We start from the raw sequence: 22,149 nt of genomic DNA, 5'->3' as shown, positions 1-22,149 counted from the left end.
ACAGCGCCTGAACCTAGCTGTACGTCCCAGCAGAACATTGCATATAGCTGTAGCCACAGACCCTTCTCTGCAAAACATTACGTAACAGTACACGCAGAGCGCGGATATCCCACTGTGGTGACAGAACCAGCCTATACACAGGCCGGGGACGCAGCACAAGCCTCCAGCACCTGCACACTGCCCGACTGCTCTGTGCTGATAGAAACGCCGGGAACACGGCAGACTGGGGATAGCCCCGCCCACACAAGACGCTGGTCACATGTCCATGATGTCATCAAAGGTCCTTTAGCGCACTTGAAAATAGCAACTACCAACAACAGTAGACTGAAGATAGCTCCGCCCACACGTGGAGCGGGTCACATGGACATGACGTCATCAAAGGTCTTTTAGCGCACTTTGAAATCGCAGCTGCGGAGTGCAGGTGAGCGGGAGCTTGCAGTGTGATGTGGGCGGGTGGTGTGCGCGCGGTCCTCCCGGCTCTCTGCTGCGGGTTCCGTGCTGGCAGCTCGGGCACTGACCGCTTGGTTGTTGATCAGGGTGGGTTGCCCTGCGCAGTGAGCGGGAGCAGCCGCCGCGGGGTTGGTGCACTTCCTGAGCTGCCCCGTCCGTTAGGGTTAGGTGGTTACAGGACTAATGGCCGCCTGGAGGGCTCTGGCCGGGCTGTGACCTGTACAGCGGACTGGCTTATGCATGATAGAAGTTATATGGTGCAGCACAGCCCCCTCCCCCATGTGCCTCTCCATCAGGGCATGTACCAGGGGCTTCCTGAGGTGGCGCTCTACTGGCTGATATCGCTGCTCTGCTGACTATAGATCTGTTTATGACCCATTAAAACACCTGGATACTGACATGGCCGCACATGGGCTTATTCATCGCGCACCGCCCTCACTCCAAAGTCATGTGACCATAGTACTTAAAGGAGCAGTTCACAACAAATTTATTGGCCCCCTGCTAGGTACTGGCATGTGTACTCACCGCAGCTGATCAGTGTCCTGCAGCGCAGTCTCCTTCCGGTCCTGCTGCGCCCTTCAAATCCAGCGCGCTCTAAGGTCAGCCAATGTGTGACTCCTCTTCTGTCTCCTGTGATTGTGCGCTGGAATTCGCGTGTTTCCATAGAGATTGTATTGTAAAGCGTGACTTCCGGCGTACAATCACAGGAGACAGAAAAAGGAGCCACAGCAGTGGCCGACTTGAACGGCGCTGCAGGACACTGATCAGCTCCAGTGAGTATACATGCCCTCGCCTAGTGGGGGGGGTAGTCAATCAGTTTTTGTGAATTGCTGTTTAAAGGGGTGCTCCAGCGTGGGGGCACTTTATTGGGGGGACCGGGGAGGAGGTGGCTAAAATAAAAGACGTCCACTTACCTCCCCGGTTCCAGCGGCGGGTCCCACATCACGGTTCCCGGCTGCTTCCAGGTGTCTGACACTGCCCGAGACGCTACGTCTCAGGGCCGCTCAGCCACTCAGTAAAGGAGGTGGGATCTGTTTGAAGTCCGCTCGGATCCCGCCTCCTTCACTTGAGTGGCTGAGCAGCCCTGGGATGTAGCGTCTTTGGCGGCGTCAGACACCCGGAAGCGGCCGGGAACCGGAGCGCCGTGATGCGGGACCCGCCGCTGGAACCGGGGAGGTAAGTGGACGTCCTTTATTTCAGCCACCTCCTCCCCGGCCCCCCCAAAAAAGTGCCCCCAGGCTGGATAACCCCTTTAAAGTGACTGTACCACTAGGCTCAGGCAGAAGCACTGGAGGCGGGCTGACCCACCCTTAGTGGGAGGAAACCCCCACCCCTCTATGATAGGGTTCCATTGATTCTAATGGAGTCACGTCATGGAGGGGCTGGGGTTTCTTCCCACTAAGGGTGGGTCAGCCCATCTCCAGTGCTTCTGCCTGAGCCTGGTGGTACAGTCACTTTAAGGGTAGCTTCACACGTACCGACTCGCAGTGTTAATAACGCTGCGTGTCGGCTAGGTCCTGGCAGATCACTTTCACTACATACAGGCAGCGGTCTAAACGACCACTGCGTGTATGTAATTCTGCCAGCTGCTTAACCCCTTCAGCTGCCGCCCGGCTCCCGCTCTGTATACATTACCTGTCTTCGCTGCACAGGGTCCCGGCGTACTGCTCTCCCGACCGGCCAGTCAGTGGCTGCGGCAGAGCAACACACTGATTGGCCGGGCGGGAGAGCAGTACGCCGGGACCCCGTGCAGTGAGGACAGGTAATGTATACAGATCGGGAGCGGAGCAGGAGCTGGGCAGCAGCTGAAGGGGTTAAGCGGCCAGCAGAATTACATACACGCAGCCCTCGTTTAGACCGCTGCGTGTATGTAGTGAAAGTGATCTGACAGACACGCAGTGTTATTAACGCTGCGCGTCGCTACGTGTGAAGCTACCCTAAAGGTTTTTTTCTAATCTGTAAATATTGAAGGCATATCCTTATGAGATTGGATGTATAACTCCCAGCACTCCTGGTCAGCTGCTTAAAGGGGCCATGGCGCTCCTATGCTCCAGTGATTGCTTATAATAAAACACTGCCATAGGGGAAAGACTGTGTATATATAATCAAATAAAAAATGAAACATATTTTGTATTTGCTCCATGTGCGGAGTTGTCTGAACTATCATATGTTATTAGCCCCTTAATGAGATGTGACATACAGATACAGTATGGCTGCCTGGGCTTTAGCACATCATGGTACCTATACATCATGCTTTTACTACAGTACTATGGAGTATGCTTGGGAGCTGAGCTCACTTTATAGATGGAGAGTACTAGCTGCTATCATGCTGATTAGTGAAAATTTCTTTTTCTTTTAACCCCTTTAGGGCTGAGACAAATTTCATTTTTTACTCCTTGTGTTTAAAAGGCCATAGTGCTTGCATGTTTTTACCTATACACCCGTTAAGGTGGCGTCCAGCTTTTATTTTTTTTTTTTTTTTGTTTACTAAGTGAGATTTATAAAAAATTTGTGATAGTGCCAATATTTCCACACACAATGACACCAGATATACTTATCTATATTTTGGTTTAATTCTTTTTTTAATAATAGAAAAAGGAGAGTAATGGAACTTACGTACTGTTTTTCCCCATATTTTTCAAGATTTTTATTATTTTTTTAAATCCTAGGGATCTTTCATGTTGGATTGCCAATTCTGATCTATGCAGTTGCTGCAATTATAGCATTGCATAGATTAGTGCTCTGCCAATAGAGTCGGCCTGAGCTGGTTCAGCACCTGTTATTCAGCCGTTTCACTGCCGTGATTACTTTACATGGCATTGAATGGGTTTAATGACAGCCCGCAGTTGCAGATAGCAGCCGACTCCCTCTGTGTATGGAGTGGGCTCAGTTCCTCCCCATACACTTCACATTAACCAACATATAAAGCTGTATTGCTAACGTTATGGGGTTAGCATGTGTTAGATCTTGGCAATTTTTATTGGAATCATTTAAAAATGCTCCTGTGCCCAGAAATTGCTGTTACTTTGGTTAGGTTTCCCCTTCCATCTCAGAGTGCCCATCCGATGTGTCAAGTGCTAGAGGTCTCACATACTTAAGAGCTCAATTAGTCTTTCTAGATTCTCCTGATCCTTGCTATTGTATAGACCAGCCACCCGTAGTGGTCCTGCACCACAAAATCTGCAGCATATATAGTACGTGTGAGCATAGTCAAAGCTGCTGTTCTTCTTTCCAGAAATTTAACATTAAAGGAGTGCTAGGGAGGGGGAAGATAAAAGAAATAACAAGCTCTTACCTCCCCCGTGGCAGCGTACAGCCTCTCTAGTCCCCGGCCACTTCCTGGTCTGAGCTTTGACGTGTGCGCCTGTCCACTCAGCCTGTCACCCAGCTATGGCCACAGAAGGCTGAGCGGACCACGCATGTCACAACTCTTGTCCCGGCTTAGACCTTGAAGCGGCCAGGGACCGGAGTGGTGTTTGCGGCCACCAGCGCTGGAGCGGCAGAGGTAAGAGCATGTTATGTTTTTTTATCCTCCCCAGCACTTTTTAAAAAATAGCTTTGCCAGGACTTCCCCTTTAAATGGTATTTGAGAAGAAAACAACATTTTCATTACACATATGAAACAGCAATAGCCGTACACAGATAAAAACTTTTTATATTATAATAAAAAAATCTGTTTTGGATGATGTAAGTACTGTAATATTTAATCATGGGACAGTCCCAAAAAAAGTTTGGGAACTAAAGGAGTCCTACGAGAATATATTTCTACATAATATGAATGGTTGAGGCTGCATTATTGACAGATTTTGTAGCATGTCCTTTTGACTTGTTAGATGCTATATTGATGTGAACAGTGATACAAAACCCCACAGCGCTTACATGCATAGTATTGCCAGTCACTATTGAAGCCAGGTAATATATACATTTTTTTTTTGTGGTAAAGATTTGTAGTGACAAAAATAAGTCCAATATTTGTGTGTGTTGATTTTACCGCTTATACTTATATATCACTGTTTGTCTTTTCTGTAGACTGTTCATTCATCACTTGTGGATTGGACATTGGTGGTGCCATTTGAACAATGGAAGTCCTACAAAAGCGCAATGATCTGGACTGCAACCGGTGCAGTTTTCATGGTACAGATTACAAGAGTGTACAGATCCATATGGGAACTATACATCCAGAATTTTGTGAAGAAATCGATACTGGTGGTTTGGGAAAACTGGTGTTTTACCAAAAAAGTGCAAGATTGTTCCACTGTCACAGATGTTTTTTTACAAGCAAAATGTTTTCCAATGTGTATTATCATATCTTGGGTCAGCATGCAGCATCCGACAAGTTGCTGGATAAAGCAAAACCTGTCACAGAACCTAAATCAGAACAAGCTTTGTCACAGGGCTCTGAAAGAAATGATTCTGAAAGTATGGTCAGTGAAGATGAGAAGTCTGAGGAGAAGTTCAAGCTGAAAGATGTAAAATCTGAAGAAAATGACACGCTTACCTCTTGGCCAGAGAATGTGCCGTGCCAGGTTACTCAAGATAATTCTGACATCGAGTTTAAAAGCAGCAATAGCAGCAGCATAGAGAAGGAAAGAGCCATCTTCCCTGAAACGAAAGACTCCAGCTGTGATCCGGAATCTAGCAGTAGTAGTGATAACCTAAGCACAAAGAAATCAGCTCAGGGAAATATTGGGGCTGACTTTTCTGATGTCGCTTCTTCCCCTTCAAAAGATATTCCCGAGTTTTCAGACGAAGACGATGAACCAGCTCTGCCCGGTGGGATACCGCATTTTTCTGATGACGAAACTGTACCTCAATCAAAGGATGCTCAAGAGTCTTCAGAAGAGGATGTGTTACGTGACCAGTCTAGAGGGATTGAGGATATTTCTGAAGATGAAATGCCACTGACAGAAAAACATGTTGATAATATATCTGAAGTTGGAAGTGCTCCAGCTCAGTCAAAACTGGAAGAGTCATCTGAAGAAGAGGAAATGTCAGCACCAGTTAAAGAAATGATGGAGTTTTCTGAGGACGACGATGAGGAAGATAATACAGCTTTGTCAAAGGATGACATGGACTTCTCAGAAGAAGAGGAGGAGGCAGTTAAAGATAGGAATGTGGAGGCCACTAACGCCTCTAAAATTGTCATGGATTTTTCTGAAGAGGATGAAGCCACAAATGCATCAAAAAATGTAATGGAGTTTTCAGAAGAGGAGGAAACCACAAATGCATCAAGAAATATAATGGAGTTTTCAGAGGAGGAAGAAACCCCAGGATTATCAAAGGAAATTATGGAGTTTTCAGAAGATGAGGATGATGATGCAGCCCCAGCAATGTCAAAGAGCATTATGGAGTTTTCAGAAGAGGAGGACAGTTCTCCTCAATCTAAGGACATGCCCAAATATTTAGAGGGTAATTCAACGCCAACTCAGTCAAAAGACTTTGAGTATGGTGATGCGGAATCCTCTGTTTTGAAGGGGTCATCACCATTTTCAGAAGAAGAGAGCGCATCTGTACGTCCAAGGGACTTAGTAGATAAATCTAAGAATAGTAGTGTAGCACGCTTGCCTGGAGTTGCACGTTTTTCAGAGTATGCAGGTACTCCGTCATGGTCCAAAGATGGTCTTGACACTTCAGACTCTGGTGATGTTTCTTTAAGTGCTCCAGATACTTTGGATGTATCAGATGATAGAGATGGTTTTCTGAAAGATGAGGAAATGCTAAAACACATTAAACGTCTTAAAGGACGATTTCAATGCATGTTGTGTGACTATAGACCATTAAAAAGGGGGCCTATCATGCACCATTTGATCACCCGACATAATGTGCCTAGTCCTTTTATATGTAAAACATGTGGGGAGACATTTGTAGTGGAAACACATCTGAAACTCCATCTCGCATCTTCCCATACGAAGGGTTTGTATAAATGCGGTAGATGTAATTTCCAAACAGATCATCCAAGGGGTTTCAAAAAACACCAAACTCATTGTGACCGATTCCACAAAGACGATACAAGTAAGCCTGTTGTGGACCTTCTGGAAAAAGATCCTGAGGAGCACTGACTTTATGGAACCTGTGTATAAAGATGTCAACATTTCATTCTGCACTACAAAATGCAGGTTCCCTGATGTGTGATCTCTGCTTCTGCCTCCTATAAAACTCTCCCTTGGCTTAGAGAACAGGAATTAGATGGCATAATGGTAAAAGTTAGAACAGTGTGTTAAAATGTTGAACGTTTTGACTTTTTGTAGAAGAAAAGAGGATGATGATGCCTACAACCTTTGATGTCACCCACTAAAGAAGAATTTTTTGAATATCTTATTGTTATCGTGTTCAAAATATCTACCATCTATATGAGTAGGCATGTAGTATACAGAAGATGTGTGTAATTTGTAAATCTGTTGCTTGATCTCCCCCTTCCCCTCCCTCAGTAGAGAATGTTGTATTGTGTTGTGCACTCACAATTCTTATGAACCTACACAGGGTCTTATTTAAGAAGCCAAAGGTGGGGAAAGTGTGTTCCTGTCAACACCCGTCATAATATTCCCAACAGCAAGATACCAGTTTCTGTAAACCAAGACATAGTATTCTTGGGGGGTGTCTTTCATATATAACTGTGAACATTCCCTGTGTAGTGTTTTGTTAGTGTGGGTCTTGTTCATACAGTGCTTTCTTTTCCACAAAAAAGCTATTACTAGAAGTGAATATTCTCAATTTTTTTTTATTTTTTTTAACAGTAGATTGTTAGTATATTGGTACCTGTTAGTATTGCTGGAACACTGTATCATAAAGTTGTATTATTTAACTTATTCTTTGTTTGCACTTTGATTCTATAACACATTAATGCACTGCACACCTTAAGGGTCTGTTCACACGTACAGACTCGCTGCGTAAAACTCGCACAGAACTCGCATGAAACTTGCATGAAAGTAGCTACGTTTTTTTGTGGTGTTGAACTTGCCTGTGAAAATCATGTGAAAATCAAAACTCGCGTGTAAAAATCGCAACAAACACGCAGCGAGAATACACATACATTGACTTGATAGCAATCAGTATTGCTGTGGATTTATGTGCAAGAAACTGCACGTGTCTGTACGTGTGAACATACTTTTCATTTAGAAAAATATTTCATATGTCATTAAGGCATAGAAAAGGTTTTGATCAGTTGGGGTGTTACTGCTTGAGCCCCCCACCAATTAGGAGAATGAATGCGTAGAAGCACGTTTCACTTTCCCGCTGTTAATCATCTCCATCCAGCGGCCATATAGACTTATACTGGAACTGCTGGGGAGAAAGTGCTGCGAGGCAAGGAGTGTAAGTCTGTATCGCATGCTGCTTCCAACTTGTTCTCTTAATTGGCAATATTAGAGAAAGGAGAAAAAAAAGACAGCAGGCGCATTCTATATAAGCTCTAGAGAAGGACAAAGAAGAAAGGTGTATAACTGCTCACCTATTAGCACCTATTGCTATTAGTCAAATTCAGGCTTTTATTTGATGCTTGCATCAAATAAAAGCCTGAATTTGACTTCACACCAGTGCCAGGAGTTCTCTTCATTCAGAGAAGTTACAGGGGAACGTGGCCGGTGTTCCAATAGGGGTGGTTGCGCCAGACAAATCCCACCAACCTCTTCCGTTTACCACTATTGTGATTGACACCGAGGATCCACTTTGGAGAATCGGAAGGTGGAAGGCAGCATCCCCCGTTGATCCAGAGCGCTTATTAGAGTCGTGCCTAATTGTGTACGACCCACTCAGGTGAGCGTGCATTTGCACACATATGCATGTTTCTCCAAAGTGTGTTTTGACCTGCACATGCAGCGCCGTTTGTGTGTTTTTTTCTTTGCATGTACATTTTATAACAAAACTCTGAAATTCATAACCTTGGTGGACAGTGATGTCCTAAGGTACCATATTAATTACTGTGCCGTACTTCTCCCATAAATGAAATAAAAAGAAGGCAAGAGGCGGCGCCTCAAGTGATAACAAAGGTAAATGCAGTAGAGCAGGTGAACAGCTTCAGCGCTCACCTGTTTGCCCCTTGGGCTTTGTGTGTATCACCCCGAGGTACAGGGTACAGGGGATCCTGGCTAGGGTGTCTCCAACCAGGAACGTCCTGTAATGTGGTGGGGCTGCCAGAGACCGCTAGAGCATATGCAGGATGCTCCCAAAAAGGGGTCTGTAAAGCAATAACATACAAGAAAAAAAGCCAATTGGCCATAATCAAAGTTTTCAACGCTGCCCTAAGAAAACAGTAGGAAATCCAGGATGTAGAAATAAAAATTATTTGTAAAAAAAATGTACACGGGTATTACACATTTTGGGAATGGTTTTCCTTCCTCGCATACAGTGTAGGGTATACAATAGGTTTACATCACGAAAAGGGTGCCAACATCGCCCATTTTCTGGGAGGTGGGGGGGCAGGAGTAGGCTAAACATATAAGCACAATGATAACATAATATAAATATAGGTTCAGCATATATATTAATGCAAAAATCTGAGATGTATAATGAACATAGATTGATATTAGAGATAAGCGAAGCGGGCCAAGGTTCAGGTTTGTATGATCCCGAACCATCGGCATTTGAATCCTGCTGTCTTCCTGTTCCGTGGAAGGAATACAGCCTTGGTGATAGCCTGTATCCCTGTTTCCCAGGTGGGACTCGGGCTGTCTCCACCTTCCTCACAGAATGTGAAGATAGCCGGATTTAAATGCCAGGGGGTTCAGGTTCAATCATCTCTAATTGATATTATTGTAAGAGGAAAAATAGAAAAGCACAGCAGTTCATTTTGGTGAATCTCCATAGTGCTGTGGTGTTGTACAAAATGGTCAGGACAAAATTCAGACTAGTGATCACATGACGGTGGGGAAGCCAATCACTGTTAAGGGTGTGTAAAGAATCGGCCAATCGAGAAACAGAGAGGTTGTCCCAGCAGTGAATGCTGTCAGTGAGGCCAGGTATTGCAAGAGAAGAAACATGTAGGCAAAATACAGCTGGGAGTGTGGGAAATACCTGAAAAGAAAATCTGCTTATTAGATGCATAACAAATCTAATATATATACACACACAATAATGGGAAGCATAGTATGGACAGTGAATAAATACATATTAGACAAATATAATTGCTAAAGGAAAAGGAACACACATATAATGACATATGGCAAAACAGGTCGCCACCAAACCTTATCTTACTTGTACCTGTATGCACTGTATCTGAGGAGGGGAAAGTATTACCTAAACGCGTAATACCTGTGTGCATTATTTTACCATAAATTTTATTTATTTTGACTCCCTGGACTTGGGGCAACTTTGAGGACGGCCAATTGGCATTTTTTTCTTGTATGTTAGTACTTCTCCCACTTTCTTATCTTACCTCCATGCTTTCCGATCAGCTTGTTGAGTCTGCTTTAGGCAGCACCAATGTTACTGATCAGTGCCATGCAACAGCATCGTGTTGACCTTTATTGGCAATTTTATGATTGATTATAGAAGTCCCTTAGAAGGACTTAAAGGGTTTTAAAAATTATTTTTAAAGTTCTTAAAAATATTACAAAGCTGCTGCCCAATAAGGGCTCATGCACACTGAGCAAAAGATGAGGAATTAAAGAGGAATCCGCTCTTAAATTTTGCTTGAAATTCCTTCCGTAAAAGAATGAACAGAGCAATGTCTCATTGTGTTCAATGGGATTTCCACTCTGTTGTTAATACTGCAGAATTTCTGAGCAGAATTTTCTGCTGCAGATCTGCTTTCTGCCCAAAGAAGTGACATGTCACTTCTTTTGGCGGATTCTGCTAGAGGAATCCTATAGAAGTCAATGGGGCTTGAATTCTGCTTAAAATTCTGCTTGAATGCCACTTGCATTCTGCTTGAAATCTGCTCAAATTCAGATTCTATTCTGCTCCTATTCTGGCAGAAATCTTTCCTCTTCAATTCCTCGTCTTTTGCTCAGTGTGCATGAGCCCTAAAAGTTTAAATCACACCCTTCTTTCTCATTTTACAAATATTATGTAACAATAGAGATGAGCAAACTTTTTATATTTCACATATATAGACAGCTTGTTCCTCAAAAAACAAGACCTTGGGCTATGTTTCCACGCAGTACAAACAACATCCGTTCTGCGTAAATGGCCATTGTTTAACGCTACCTACAGTCGAAATTAAAGATCGTGATCATTAATTCTGGCCATAAGTAGCGTTAAACAATGGCCGCTCACAGGGACTGGCTGTACAGCGTGGGAACATGGGAACATAGCCTTATGCTGTCATGAATGGGGAAAAAAATCTCTGGCCTAAAGGGTTAAACCCGACAGACGTGAATGAGTCTCAACAAGTTTTTTCACTCTTTAACCCCTTAACGACATCGGGCGTAAACTTACGCCCTGGCGCCCTGGTACTTGGCGCATCAGGGCGTAAATTTACGCCCGATGTTTCCCCGATCGCTGCGTGTTCGCACACAGCGATCGGGGAAGATGGCCTGCTATACGATCGCCGCTATAGGCTGATCAATTCAGATCAGCTAATAGCGGCGATCGTAACCTTTCCGGGTCATCGGTGACCCGATGGCCCGGAAAAAAATGGCGGTCGGTGCTGTCCGAGGACGGCACCGACCGCCATTACTGTAAAAAGTAATGGTGGTCACCGTGCCACCGGCCCGATCGCCGTGAACGGCCGGCCGTTCACTGCGATCGGGCCGGTGGCACGGCGATCAGAGTCCCACAAAATAAAAAATACCTGCCCTGGACCCCTCAGCTAGGTAGCTGAGGGGTCCAGAGCAGGTATTTGTACATTACTCACCTGTCCCGGGGTCCTGATTGGCGTATTCCGGGTTCGCGGCGTCCTCCGTCATTCCATTCGGTCTTCGGGTCTTTCCGGCGGTCCCCGTCGTCTTCTTTCGGCTATTTTCGGCTCCAGCCTCGTCATTTTCCGGAATTTGCGCTCTGCTGCCCTCTAGCGGCTGATATGTGTAATACACTTATCAGCAGCTACAGGGATGTTTAGAATGTAGAAAAAGTTTTGGTTTTTTTTCCCAATTTTTTTTTCTTTCTATTTTCCACACCCTATCGCCGCTGAGTGTTGATCAGCATCGCACGAAAGTGCGCTGCTAATCAGCAACTCCTCCTTTTTGGCGTAGGGTGTTTTTTTTCTATATTCTACTGCCACGGTCTGCTGATAAGTGCCGCACATAAGTGCGGCATTTATCAGCAACTCCTTTGTTGGCGTAGGTTTTTTTTATACTTACTGTAAAAAAAAAACACGTAAAAAACACTACATTACACCACACTACATTGAATAAAGTTTGACACTACACCACTACATACCCCATATACCAATCCCCATATAAAGATGGCCCCCAGGGTGTTTTCGGCGTCAGACGTATACGCTATTATTGCCTCCGACACCGAAACAGCCAGTGAGGATGAATGGGGGGGATCCTTCTTTCCTCCATTCATCCTCATCCTCCTCATCATCCAGTAACGTGTCTGGGGGTAGCGTAGCGTACGCTGCCCCCCAGACACGTCTTTTCCGCCAGTACCGTCCCAATAAGAGATGACGGTATGGTGTGAAATTCTACAAACTCTGTGAGCGTACCTCAGGGTACACTTACAGATTTAGGGTACGTGCACACTGCGGAATGGCGAAGGATAACCCTTCGTGCATTCCGCAGCTGGCACCCGCCGGCGGACTGATGCGGACGCATGTCTCTGCCCGTGTCATAGACTCCATTCTATGCACGGGCGGATTCTATCGTCCATCCAAAGAATGAATACGTTGGACGGAGAGCGGAATCCGCCCGTGCATAGAATGGAGTCTATGACACGGATGGAAACGTGCGCCTGCATCAGTCAGCCGGCGGGTGCCAACTGCAGAATGCACGAAGGATAATCTGTTGCGATTCCGCAGTGCACGTACCCTTAGAGTGTATGTAGGAAGGGACACCCGAATGCAGCCCCCAGATGCCCCCTCCTCCCCCCATCCTTGGAACAAGTGGGAAGATCGTCCGGGAACTGATCTTCCCACTGCTGGATAAAGGTCACCACCTGTACGGGGATAACTTTTATACCAGCACCCCCTCTTCCGGTCCGTCACTGCCCGAGCTACTGTAGCTTGCGGCACAATCCGAAAATATCAGAAGCAGTAATAAAGCCCTAATAATTAGTAGCCATATAGCGGACCCAGCACTTCTGGATATGAGGGACCCCGTATCGCACCAGGACAACATTTTCCAGGTGACGTCACCCACACTGGAAAACAGGAGACCCCAGAAGAAGTGCAGAGTGTGGCGTAACAGGGGGATCAGGAAGGACACCATTTTCCAGTGTGACACCTGTCCTGATCGCCCCGGCCTCTGCATACTGGATCGCTCCAAGGCGCACCACACGTCATCGGAGTTCTACATTTTCTAAATTCTGTCCCTTATTCCTATTTCAGGGGTCACGTTGATCCAGGGAATATTCTGATCGCCATTATGGAGTCGGGAAGGAATTTTTCCCCTGTGATAAAGCTACTGTTGTCTGCCTCACGAGGGTTTTTTGCCTTCCTCTGGATCAACACAGATAGAATTTGATGGACACCTGTCATTTCCAACCTTATAAACCAATAGTTGGCCTAATACCCCCAAATAAATTAGAATTGTCCCTTTTCCCCAGCTAAGTAGGTATGGCCGCCATTCCCATTAGAGGATGCCATGATGCAATTACAAAGCCTCTGTGCGGCCAGGACAGTAGAAACCCCCCACAAGTGACCCCATTCTGGAAACTACACCCCATAAGGAATCTAACAAGTGGGGCAGCGGATATATGGCCCCCTGGTGACGGCCACATTTGGGACGTGAAAATGAAAAAAATGGTATTTTTTATTTTCTCTGCACATTCTACGTAAGTGACTGTCACCAGTGGGGTCCATATCCTCACTGCACCCCTTGTTAGATTCCTTATGGGGTGTAGTTTCCAGAATGGGGTCACTTGTCGGGGGTTTCTACTGACCTGGCAGCAAAGGAGCTTTGTAATTGCGACATGGCCTCCATCCTCCATTCCAGCCTCTAAATGGCGCTCTGTCCCTTTGGTGCAGGGTGGATAAAAATCAATGATTTTTTTAAAAAAATCAAAAAAATCGGATTTTTTTGATTTAAATCGGATTTTTTTGATTTAAATCGGATTTTTTTCAATAAACTGCTTTTTGAGGAAAATATTTTACCATCCAAAGGTTCTTCCATCATGAGATAAAGCTGAGTTGTTTAACTCAGTAGAATAAAGGCTGTATATGTTCTCAAATGTTACAACATGAACAGAGTTGAGAAAAAGACCTTAATCCTATTGTTCTACAAACCTATGAATACAGAATCATCCCCTTCAGTACCAAGTCCAAGAAGTTAGACAATATGTTTCTGATTGTTTGGACTATTTTTTTTTTTGTTTAGCCAAATTAGTTAACATGGATGTTTGTTTAAGCAAATAACGTATGCTGTAATGTTGTTATTGTTTCAGTTGAATAAATCCATTTAAATTGTTATTAAGTTCAGGATTATTTTTCTCCTTCCTAAGTACAACAGAACAGTGGTGTCCAAATATGAATGATTAACCCATTAAACTGGGGAGAAAAAAGTAATATAAAAAGTGATTCTAAAAATCTTCATCTACTTGCATGTTAAAGTAGCAAGAACTAGTTTAGGTAGAAACTTTGATTTAAATCACTGATTTAAATCAAGCCTTCCTGACTAGTGATTTAAATCGTGATTTAAATCGTGATTTAAATCAGTTTGATTTAAAACAAATCCACCCTGCTTTGGTGGCTTGCCCTGTGCCCATATGGCACATTATGCCCACATGTGGGGTATTTTCGTACTCAGGGGAAACTACCCTACACGTTTTGTGTTCATTTTCTTTTTTAACCCCTTGTGGAAATGGAAAAAATCAAGGCTAGACCAACATTTAGTGTAATTTTTGTAAAATTTTTACTCTAAATCATTAATCTTGTCATGATTTTTTCATTTTCACAAGGGGCTAAAAGATAAAAAAAAACAATAAATGTGTAGAGCAATTTCCCCTGAGTACGGAAATACCCCACATGTGGACATAAAGCGCCATGCGGGTGCAGGGTAAGCCTCCAAAGGGAAGGAGCGCCATTTGGTTTTTGAAGGCTGGATTTGGATGGAATAGATTTCGAGGGGCCATGTTGCATTCAAAAGGCCTCTGTGTTGCCAAGACAGTTGAAACCCCCCCACAAGTGACCCCATTATGGAAACTACACCCCTCAAGGAATGTAACAAGGGGTGTAGTGAGCATATGGACCCCACTGGTGACGGGCACAAATGTGGAACAATGTGGCGTGAAAATGAAATATTACATTTTTTACACTATAATGTTGGTTTAGCCTTGAATTTATCATTTTCACAAGGGGTTAAAAGAGAAAAAAAACACACAATATGTGTAGAGCAATTTCCCCCGAGTCCGTAAATACCCCACATGTGGACATAAAGCGCCATGTGGGCGCAGGGCAAGCCTCCGAAGGGAAGGAGCGCCATTTGGATTTTGGAGGTTGGATTTGGCTAGAATGGATGATGAACGCCATGTCGCATTTACAGAGCCCTCATGCTGCCAAAACACTGGAAACCCCCCACAAGTGACCTCATTCTGGAAACTGCACCCCTCAAGGAATCTAACAAGGGGTGCAGTGAGGATATGGACCCCTTGATGACGGGCACATTTGTGCCATGAAAGTGAAAAAATGAAATTTTTTACTTTTACGTCACATTTTCCACATTTGTGCCCGTCACCAGTGGGGTCCATATGCTCACTGTGCCCCTTGTTAGATTCCTTGAGGGGTGTAGTTTCCAGAATGGGGTCACTCGTGGGGGGTTTCCAGTGTCTTGGCAGCACGAGGGCTCTGTAAATGCGACATGGCCCTTGAAATCCTTTCCAGTGAAATTCAGCTTCCAAAAGCCAATTGGCGCTCCTTCCCTTTGGAGGCTCGTCCTGCGCCCCCTTGGCACTTTATCGCCACATGTGGGGTATTTCCGTACTCGGGAGAAACTGCGCTACACATTTTGTGTCTTTTTTTTCCTCTTATCCCTTTAAGAAAATTAAAAATTGAAGGCTAGAACAACGTTTTAGTGTAAAAAATAAATTTTTCTTTTTTCACGCCATATTGTTCGGAAAATCTGTGAAGCACCTGTGGGGTCCAAATGCTCACCGCACCCCTTGTTACATTCCTTGAGGGGTGTAGTTTTCTAAATGGTGTCCCTTTAGGGGTCTTTTTCAGGTTTTGGCACCCCAGAGCCTCTGCCAACCTGAAGTGGTACAGTCAAAAATGACCAAATATAACGGAGGCATTGAAATTCACTAGGCGCTCCATTATATCTGAGGCTTGTGGTTGCGTCAAATAGCGCAATAGGGCCACATATGGGGTATTTCTATAAACTGCAGAAACGGGGCAATAATTATTGGGGTGCATTTCTCTGGTAATAGGTTTATAATTATGAAAAATATTGGATTACAATAAAATCTCTGCACAGAAAATTAAGATTTTCAAATTTCTTACCCACTTGGCTTTTATTTCTGTGACTCCCCTAAAGGGTTAAAACACTTTCTGGATATGCTTTTGCAGAGTGTGGGGGGTGCAGTTTCTGAAATGGGGTGCTTTGTGGGGCTTTCTAACATACAGGCCCCTCAAATACACTTTAAACCTGAACAGGTCCCTAAAAATATCTGATTTTGAAATTTTACTGAAAATTTGGAAATTTGCTGCTAATGTTTTAAGCTTCCTATTGTCTAAAAAAAAATGAAAGATCGTTTAATAAATGCCGCCAACATAAAGTAGACATGTTGCTAATGCTATTTAATATATAATTTATGTGGTATAACCACTTTCTGTATACGCAAAAAAGTTTCAAAGTTGGAAAAATGCAGTTTTTCAAATTTTTTCACATTATTTGTTTTTTTTTCATAAAGATTCGTTATGAGTATCGACTCCAATTTACCAGAAATGTAAAGTACAATATGTCACGAGAAAACAATCTCAGAATCAGCCGGATAGGTAAAAGCATCCCGAAGTTATTAATGAATAAAGTGACACTGGTCATATTCATGAAAATTTGTCTCTGTCATTAAGGCCATTTCAGGCTCTATCCTTAAGGGGTTAAACAAAAATCTTTCATTCAGTCTGTTTGTGTAATTATTTCACTATCCAGTAGGTGGCAATGTTGCTATATCCAGAAGCTCCATGGTTCATTGTACTGATTCAAAACATCTTCTACTGACTGAGGCCTTATTCACACATTCAGTGGTTTTTCGGGTCTGTCTATAGTTCCACTATTTTTACTCCATGATCTGACCTGAGATGAGTCTGACGCTCATAGAGAATGAATGGAGCTCGGACTCACCATTCATTCTCTATGGGGATCGGACTCATCTCAGGAGCGCGCGTCGGGCTTCAGGCGCTGAAATCTCAGTCACCGGACCGGATGAAGAAGCGGGGGGAAGGGCTTTGTAATTTTTTATTTTTTTTAATAATCTTTAAAACTTTTAAAGTCCCCCTAGGGGACTATTAAAGTGATTCTATACCCACAATCTACCCACCCCAAATCGCTTGTACCTTTTGGATAGCTGCTTTTAATCCAAGATCTGTCCTGGAGTCCGTTTGGCAGGTGATGCAGTTCAATGTCGGACTGGGGTACCTTGGGCCCACCAAGGAATTTAATCCTAGGAGCCCGCCCTGCATATACCAGATATAACCAGCTCCAAAACGTTCACGTTACTATAGCGACTGTGCACAGGCTGTGTATGTGACCAGTGATGCTAGCTCACTGCTAGTAACTTGTCAGTCACTCTATGCAAACAGCATAACGTGCCACTTCATTTTCTTGTAAGTAGAAGCGTCATGAAACGAACAAATCTCAGGGAGGTGGGGGGTGCGGGAACATAATAACGAAAGTATACTTACCTGTCCCCGTGCCCTCATAGTGCTTCCTTAACGATATCCAACAGACGCCGACCTCTTGCAGCTCCTTCAGCTGCAACGTCACATTCTCGGCTGATGGCTCACCCACCCAGCCAATCAGTGACTGGGACGGGACACCGCTGCAGTCAGTGACAATTCATCAGCCACTCTGTGACATTGCAGCTGGAGGAGCCAGGGCTGGGATGTACACCGAACCCAGGGAAAATGACTTCTGGCAGCTTTGAGAGAGACCCGGGAGCAGCGTCACGGGGGCACAGGGACTGGTGAGTATAGCTTCTTTATCTTCTTCACACACACCTGCATGCCTGTCATTTCTTAGTCTCACAAGACTTCTTTAAGGAATCTAACAGCTGTAAATCATGTTCTAAACTGCTGACACTGTTAGATGCTGTTAGGTGAAGAAGACACCTGGCACCTTAAATATATTTGTCTGTGCTTCCATAGCATGGAAAATGCTTTTATTCTCTGGCACCGATTCTGGGGTCTCTGCCGCCTGAGGCAAACCTCAGGCGGCCGCCCCCTGAATAATGGCCCACGCTCTCTGCTGTCTCCACATCCCGTCAGGTCCCGCGACGTCACCCTGTAGCTGTCATGGACCTCCAGGCTGTGGTGAGTGAGTGGGGCTATCGGGTCGCGCAGGGCCGCCGGGGGGGTGTTGCGTTTTGATGCGCCACCCGCACCGCATCAAACCGCAACAACCCCCCGGCGGCCCCACGCCACCCGATCGCCCCAGCGCGTCCCCCACCGACCGTGGGCACTCACCACAGTCTGGAGGTCGATGACAGCTTCAGGGTGACGTCGCGGGACCTGACGGGATGTGGAGAGCGCGGGCGACGGGACAGGTGAGCGGCCGCTGTCATTTTTGTTAAGTGATACTTAACAAAAATGACAGCATGGGGGACATAATGCCGCCCCCTGTCGGACCGCAAAATCTGCCGCCTGAGGCGGAAGGCTCATTCCGCCTCATGGCAGAAGCGGGCCTGCTGTCAGATAATCTTTCTGTGTAAATGGACCCTAATGAAAAGGTGTAAATATACACCTGGTGTAAACTGCCCACAGCAACCAATCACAGCTCCTCTTATATTTTACCAGAGCTGAAAGCTGAGCTGTGATTGGTTGCTGTGGGCAGCTTACACCAGGTGTATATTTACACCCTTTTATAAATCTCCCCCAATGTGTACATACATTTTTTTTTATTTTCTTACATAATTCATTCAGAGCTCATAGGCAAACCACAATACGGCATAAAATACAAGTTATAGCAAATAATGCATCTGTCTATACATATATGCAAATTATCCATAAGATGTATCCCTTCTCAGCGCCACCCACTGTCTTCAGATTTTCTGTTTATCGACTATAACTATATACCGTACTCAACTATTCCCCAAGTGCCAGAGACACCTGCTCCGTACACCGCACCCATATAACTCCCAGAAGGTGTGGATCAATTATCCAGTCAATACCTCAAGTAGGTTCTTATAGATTTTTTTTTCTTTTATTTAAATCTTTATAAATATTTATAGAGTATCTCATATTATATTCCCTACATACTCATTCAGCTTACCTTCATACTAGGGTATCGATTCAAGAGCATGACATGACCCTTCCAGGTCAGTATATCCTCCATTTGACGCCCCCATTTCACAAACACTCCAACAGCATGATCCACATACATTGTGCAGGTCAGTGCTATCTTCCTGTGTCCTCTGGCAGTAAGGACCTCCACATTAGTCAACATACATATTAGTGTACATACATATTACATACAAATATGCACAATATATACACACATCATACACAGATATAAAGAAATGCACATTACCTATATGCATACATAGTACACACACACATGCTCGATACATACATCAGATCCTTAGGTATTTGATCAAATCCCTGATTTTATCATTTCCCTGCAACATCTATATGATGTATAGTTATGGTGGTGTCCATGTTGCTATGATATGCTATGATTAGTGAGACCTGTCACTTGAGAAAACCTTTTGACAAACTAGGGATATGCACATACATACAGGAGTTCTACTATTCACTGCTCCATCCTTCTTGTACATATTGTGCAGGTGATAGATCTGTGTAGCAGGCAGATGTCCAGCTTTATGATTTTGCAATATGTAATGGACCCCCAACTCCCAAGCATAATAAGTTAAACCAAAAAGTGCAAAATGAAGACAACACATTGTAATGAGGTGTGAAAGGGTCCCAATTTTATTTAAAATTACATGACACTGAAAATGGCAGACCCCTAACTCACGAAGAGTCACTCTCCAGCACTCAGGCGAGGAAAACCCCACTGTGGGGGAAACCTCGAGGAAGCCATGGCTGGAGAGCTGCCCCTCCCCTGGGCTTAGAGGGTAATACCATACTATAAATATAATAAACTGGACGTGAGATAAATCTGGCTGCAACATCTGTCACCTTATTGGCTAGGTGGATGTATCTCTTCTCCCTCACAGATCCAGGTCCACTTCTCAAGAAGGTGGAAACTTGATGAAGGGTTAGTCTAAAGCAGACCACCCCTTTTTCCCTGCTAGAACCTCCAAATCACATCAAGGCTAGGGGACAGTAAAGTAGTCAAGCTCAAGGTCCTCTGGCATATCCAAGATGGCACTGATCAGGGCGCGGTGCATTGCTTTATGGAACCTTCTAGATGACATAAGCGCTTGTCATCACTGTGCATGGTTGCCATGGTTACTGCAGGTAAACACATCTGAAGCATTAACCCATTAATGACTGGCGATGCGCTTTTTATTGCAGAGGTCACTAAACACACTTGTGACCAAGCAAACAGCTTATGGTTTGGCCAAACTAAAAACACTAAATAATATGGTTTGATGTCGCCCATAGCAACCAATCACAGCTCAGCTTTTTCTGATTACTCTGGTAAAATAAAAGCTGAACTGTGATTGGTTGCCATGCACAACTTGGACAGTCTAACTTGCCCATAGCAACCAATCAAAGCTCAGCTTTAATTTTATAAGAGCTTGTTAAGATATAAAAGGTGAGCTGTGATTGGTTGCTATGGGCGAATCAGACTGTGTTATGTCTCTGGCAGGCTGATAAAGCTACTCCATTGCTGTAAAGCTTATGATGATGATGACTGAAAATACATGACATCAAGTTTCCCCATAATGCTTTGCAGTCAGCCCTCCCAACTTTTTGGAGGGACACTTGTGGTTCACAGACATTTCTATACACTACAATTCCCAGCATTTCCGGTCACTTGGTTTAGAACCCATTGATACACGGTTATATATGGCGGATTTGTTAACATGAAGACACATGATACCATGAATATATTTGTCTGTGCTTCTATATCATAGAGAATGTTTCTATTCTCTGGTAAAAAGAGTCAAAGAGGTTTTTTCAAGTTCCTGAATAGCTACAAGCTAGAAAGTCTCCTCGCTCCTCCCTCCCTGCTTAATTCACACCTGGAAGCAGACCCCCCAGCAGGTTTAGGTGTGGGAAGGGGGAGTTACAAGTGAGTGCACATAATGTGTACATACATATATACAAATATGCACAATGCATACACAGATATAAACAAATGCACATTACCTATATTCATACATAGTACACCCACCATACACAGATATAAACAAATGCACATTACCTATATTCATACATAGTACACCCACCATACACAGATATAAACAAATGCACATTACCTATATTCATACATAGTACACACACGCAACTAAACAATACACGACTAAACATATGCACATTACATATACGCATAGATAATACGCACACAAAGTAAAGGAAAGCACCAGGTACAGCTTACATGCTGTCACATTTTGAGCCCCAGGGCCACTTTGTACAGGCTGAAGGCCCTCTCCCTCCTCTCCTCCTGTATCCTGACTGCCAGCAGCAGCACATAGAGCAGATAGAGGCAGCCGGAGGCGGGGATTACGTGTGTTCCCGGAGCTGCTTGACAGGGAGGCCCACCTCCTTTTTGGGGGCCTACCAAAGGATAGGGCCCTCCGGGGGATTTCCCTGCTCCCCTGTGGGCCAGTCCGAGCTTAATGCAGTTATTGTCCTAAAAAAAACCTTTTAAATATGCATTCATTTTATTCTATTCATCAGCTGTGTGAGCACGGTACACGGTGGATCGTTAAAGTGACTCTGTACCCACAATCTGACCCCCCCCAAACCACTTGTACCTTTGGATAGCTGCTTTTAATCCAAGATCTGTCCTGGGGTCCATTCGGCAGGTGATGTAGTTATTGTTTTAAAAACAACTTTTAAACTTGCAGCACTGTGTCTAACGGCCGGGGCTTACATTAGTATATGTGTTAGGCTGGCACAACCTCTCCTTCCCCCCTCCCCACCCTCCTCATGATTAGGAATGCTCCAGGCAGATTGCTTCCTATTCCCCAGCTTTGTGCATAATGAACATGGGCTGGATCGTTAAGACACCTGTGCAAAGCTGAAACAGCAGTAAATGTTCCTGGATCATTCCTAATGCTGAGGAGGGTGGGGAGGAGGGAAGGAGAGGTGTGCCAGCCTAATGCATATACTAATCTAAGCCCCGGCCATTAGACACAGGGCTGCAAGTTTAAAAGCCGTTTTTAAAACAATAACTGCATCACCTGCCGAACGGACCCCAGGACAGATCTTGAATTAAAAGCAGCTATCCGAAGGTACAACTGGTTTGGGGGGTCAGATTGTGGGTACAGAGTCGCTTTAAGGCACATGTGCAGTGTTTACTGCAGAGGAATAGG

The 22,149-nt window shown here is 44.5% G+C and overlaps 1 protein-coding gene across 3 annotated transcripts; it reads left to right on the top strand.

Annotated features, from left to right (window-relative positions):
- The first annotated feature begins 325 nt into the window (after positions 1-325).
- On the top strand, positions 326-7,256 carry CHAMP1 (chromosome alignment maintaining phosphoprotein 1). Of its 3 annotated transcripts, none has more exons than XM_069970991.1 (2): positions 326-421; positions 4,480-7,256. In XM_069970991.1, the coding sequence occupies exon 2, from the start codon at positions 4,530-4,532 to the stop codon at positions 6,507-6,509; it is 1,980 nt and encodes a 659-aa protein (XP_069827092.1). In that variant the 5' UTR covers positions 326-421; positions 4,480-4,529; the 3' UTR covers positions 6,510-7,256. The 3 variants fall into 3 exon arrangements, with proteins under 3 accessions (XP_069827092.1, XP_069827095.1, XP_069827094.1); XM_069970994.1 differs by lacking the exon at positions 326-421 and adding an exon at positions 556-578; XM_069970993.1 differs by lacking the exon at positions 326-421 and adding an exon at positions 4,152-4,362.
- The last annotated feature ends 14,893 nt before the right edge of the window (positions 7,257-22,149 follow it).

This window comes from Dendropsophus ebraccatus, chromosome 5, assembly GCF_027789765.1.
Source record: "Dendropsophus ebraccatus isolate aDenEbr1 chromosome 5, aDenEbr1.pat, whole genome shotgun sequence".
Lineage (NCBI taxonomy): Eukaryota > Metazoa > Chordata > Amphibia > Anura > Hylidae > Dendropsophus > Dendropsophus ebraccatus.
This window is presented reverse-complemented; position numbering and strand designations above follow the sequence as displayed.